The sequence below is a fragment of the Triticum dicoccoides genome, chromosome 3A, assembly GCF_002162155.2.
Source record: "Triticum dicoccoides isolate Atlit2015 ecotype Zavitan chromosome 3A, WEW_v2.0, whole genome shotgun sequence".
NCBI lineage: Eukaryota > Viridiplantae > Streptophyta > Magnoliopsida > Poales > Poaceae > Triticum > Triticum dicoccoides.
In genome coordinates this window covers 652,498,421-652,502,317 of record NC_041384.1, presented here as the reverse complement: position 1 = coordinate 652,502,317, position 3,897 = coordinate 652,498,421, and the positions used below count along the sequence as shown (strand labels likewise).

At 57.1% G+C, this 3,897-nt stretch overlaps 1 protein-coding gene across 1 annotated transcript; it reads left to right on the top strand.

Moving 5' to 3' along the window:
* The first annotated feature begins 843 nt into the window (after nucleotides 1-843).
* Nucleotides 844-2,384, top strand: LOC119272538 (S-norcoclaurine synthase 1-like). The gene is made up of 2 exons (XM_037554007.1): nucleotides 844-1,548; nucleotides 1,658-2,384. The coding sequence occupies exons 1-2, from the start codon at nucleotides 1,013-1,015 to the stop codon at nucleotides 2,226-2,228; spliced, it is 1,107 nt and encodes a 368-aa protein (XP_037409904.1). The 5' UTR covers nucleotides 844-1,012; the 3' UTR covers nucleotides 2,229-2,384.
* The last annotated feature ends 1,513 nt before the right edge of the window (nucleotides 2,385-3,897 follow it).

The following is a 3,897-nucleotide window of genomic DNA, read 5'->3' as shown; positions in this document are numbered from 1 at the left end:
AGATAGGAGTTGCCTGGTTTTCAAATTTAGATCAATCGATTCATGGTAGAAGGAAGTAGTCGACGAGGTGCGACACCAAGGCCGCGGACAATGACATGAGGGTGAGGCCCAGGGATGCCGGCAAGCCCTCAGCCAAAAACGAACTGTAGCTTTTGGAGCTGAGTTCGAGGGTTGATGCTTCTGGTGGGAGGAGGGGGTGCAGGATGAAAATGGAGTGAAAACTTTTCGCTTTTCCGAGGAAAAATGAAAACAGAGAGAAAATGTGAAAATGAAAACGGAAATTTGCAAAACGAAAATAAAAATGGAATTTTTTTATGTGGAAACGGAAACAAAAATGGAACAGTGATTTTCGATGGAACACACGTGGAAATGAAACTTTCTGTTTCCATGAATATGAAATTTTCATTTTTACTATTGACCTATGGCTGCTTTGTAGTCCAACTACCAACCAACACACAGTGTCACATTGAGCGGAATGAGCAGAGTGGATCATTTAAGCCCCATCTTCTGCTACCCCAGACATACTCAACTAGTCCCTATACGCAATTATCTAGTACTACTACAATACTACGTTAAGTTGCTGACATAATTATATTGTTTGTAGCCATGATAATAGTTCTTTAAATTTGTTTGTTTTTATGTGTATTTTTCTATGATTAAGGGGGTTTTAAGTTCCGTCAAACCACCACTTCTGTTTTCCAGATGCAGCAAGCTTCTAGCACACGAGAGGACATTGGCGTAATTCGCTTATCTTCTTTACAGAGACTAACAAAGTGGTAGGAGTAATGGGCTAGTAGCTGCCGGGTCCGCGTCTGGACTTTTCTGGTGGCATTTGCACAGCAGCTAAATTAGCTTGTTGCAATCTAGTGCTACGTAGTTCGGTCGATCTCGTCGTCTTCCTCAACGTGGCGAAGGCCATGAGCACACCGCACCCCCGAACAAACGTGCCGGCTGGCTTTCACCTGCAAGATAAATCACTTACGAGGTGAGCTGTGAGCAAGCATAACAATCTATGTCTGATCCGATGGACGACGCCAAGCCGCGGAACCTTGGCGGCTCGCTGCCCGTGCCCAACGTGCAGGCCCTCGCCGCCCGGACCGACGAGCTCGCGCTCACGCCCACCCTCCTCCGCCGCTACGTGCGGCCTCAGCCCAACACGGTCGACCTGCGCCCCGACGCCCCCGCCGGCGCGGAGCAGGAGCATGTCCCCGTCATCGACCTGGGCCGGCTCCTCGCAGGCGGACGGGATGAGGAGGCCGCCAGGCTGCGCTCGGCGTGCGAGGACTGGGGCTTCTTCCAGGTGGTGAACCACGGGATACCTGAGGAGATCCTGGAGGAGATGAAGAGGAACGTCATGGAATTCTTCGCGCTCCCGCTGGCGGAGAAGGCGGCCCTCGCGCAGGAGCCCGGGGGAGTCGAGGGGTACGGCCAGGCGTTCGTCGTCTCGGAGGAGCAGACGCTCGACTGGGCGGACATGTTATTCCTCCTCACGCAGCCGCCCAGCTACCGCGATCTCCACCTCTGGCCGTCCCGCCCTTCCACCTTCAAGTAAGTAAATCCATGAACAAGAAGAAAATTGTATACCATGGAGGTTGCATGCGTTGCCACCATACTGCTGTGTGATGAGCTCCGGTTGATTTGTTTGTCGTTGCGGCAGGAATTGTTTGGAGAGCTACTCTGTTGAGGTGCAAAGAGTGGCAGGCGAGCTGCTGGGAGCCATGGCGGAGAACTTGGGTGTGAGAGACCATTCGGACTTGACAAGGCTCGCGGCGTCACAGTCAGTGAGGATGAACTACTACCCGCCTTGCCCGGAGGCACACGTGGACAGGATGCTGGGCCTGTCGCCGCACTCGGACGCCGTCGGGCTGACCCTGCTGCTGCAGGTCAGTCCGGTCCCCGGGCTGCAGATCAGGAGGAACGGTGGCTGGCTCCCGGTCACGCCTCTCCCCGGCGCCCTCATCGTCAACGTCGGCGACGTGATTGAGGTGTTGACCAACGGGAAGTACAAGAGCGTCGAGCACAGGGCGGTGGTTAACACACGCGAGGAGCGGATGTCCATGGCGACGTTCCACAACGGGAATTTCGGCACCACGTATGGGCCACTGAAGGAGGTCGTCGGAGAAGAGGAGCCGCGGTACAGGAGTGTCAGCGTCGAAGAGTACACCAAGCTCGTGTTCTCCAGCAAGCTCGACGGCAAGAACATCATGGATGCCATGAAGATCAACTGATAGCAATACATGGTCATCATTGTGGTGTCAAGTCTCTGTTAATGATGGTTGAGTTGAGGCCCGATTGACAGTAAAGCCTTGCGAAAAATGCAGTGACAAGGCTCAATTCTGTCGGTGTCTTCATCAATAAGCACTATGCAGGCACTATTTATTATATGGGACTTAGGGCATCCTCCGGGTGGACCCGCAAACCTCCCGCATAGTCTGGAACACGAAAATCATCCAACGCCGACGTGTATCGGTCCGCGACATGGTTCGAACGTTATTTCTCCCACAAACCGGAGACAAATACAGAGGCTTTGCGTGAGTCCGGACCGCTCCCAGACCCGCTTCTGACCGTCCTGGCCCACCAAAAAAACCACACCCGCCCCTCCCGCGCTATTCTTCAGATGCACGCCTCGCTTAACGCACTGCATTCATGCCGGTCCAGAGCACGCAACAGTAGGCGTTGATGAACCGATGTGACCGGAGGGACGGAGGGCGGCGTTGACCGAGGCGACCTCTCGGGAGCCGCCGCTTTAATGTGGACGCAACTTCCCGAAGAACTGACTCTGGCCGTTGTGCCACATTGAAGCGGGCTGACCGCGCCTGGTAGTTTTTTTTATAAGCCGTGCTCCGTCGAAGCACAGAGCCGCAACCCCCTCCTCCAGCACCGCCGCACTCCTTCCCTTTCCATCACCCACCTCGTCTTCCTCCTCTTCGATCCGGCCCAGAAGCGATGCCGAGTCATGGTGTTTTGCGCCGGCAGGCAGCGTTGGCGGAAGCTCTTCCTCCGATGGTTCATGGTGCTACAGGTGTCGCTCACCGGGACCTTCAGCATCCATGGCAGGTGGTTCCTCTGCCCGGGAGGAGATCTTCTTATCGTCTGGCGAGGAGGAGGACCAAGCCCCGCAGCAGCAGCAGGAGCAGCCGCCGCAACAACGGCCCCGCCTCCACTCGGAGGCCATTGTGACGGACGAAGAATTCATCTGTCAGATCGAGCAGCTGATGGAGCGTCCGCTCTGTCAGATGGGGCCGTCGCCACCATCGCCAGCGCACGTCAAGGTGGAGCCGCCGTCCCCGCCTTGCAACCAGCCGCTCCGTCCAGTGAAGGATGGTTCAGTCTTACCCCCGCGCAACCGCGGCGTCCAGATCAAACGTCGCGTCAAGGCCGAGCCGGCGTCACCCCTGGACTCGTGCAACCGTGACGCCAGATCGGATTCCACGTCAAGGACGAGTTGACGTTCTGCCACGGTACGCCACACCACCACACCTCCAACGTTGCGACGTCAAGGAGGAGCTGCCGCCGGCGATCTCGAAGGCGCAGGGCTACATCCTCCACTACTCGGAGGAGGCGCTTACGCCGGTGCCTCCGGCTTTCGTGCCGTGGTGTCTGAGGCAGAGTGCGCGACGCGGTGGCATGTGAGGTACGACCGGCGCAATGCCGGTCGCCGCTCCGCGTTCGGCAAGAGCGATGTGTTGTCAGAATGGGTCCGAAACGACCTGGACCTCGCCGTCGCATGGGAGCTCGACCGCTCTGTGACCACCACGCAGACGGCCGCCAGGCGCCGTCGCCACCTTGACGGCGAGCTCGTCAAGATCGACGAGGAGTGGTTGCTTAGCGACTGCTCCGCGAGCGCCGGTCGCGGCAAGGCCGCCCCCAGGGCTCCGAAGGTCACGTCGGCAGTGG

Excerpts from the sequence above, each read along its gene's own strand:
- LOC119272538 (XM_037554007.1), top strand. The coding sequence starts at position 1,013 with ATGTCTGATCCGATGGACGACGCCAAGCCGCGGAACCTTGGCGGCTCG. Across the intron at positions 1,549-1,657 it reads TCCCGCCCTTCCACCTTCAA|GAATTGTTTGGAGAGCTACT; the intron begins GTAAGTAAATCC and ends TCGTTGCGGCAG.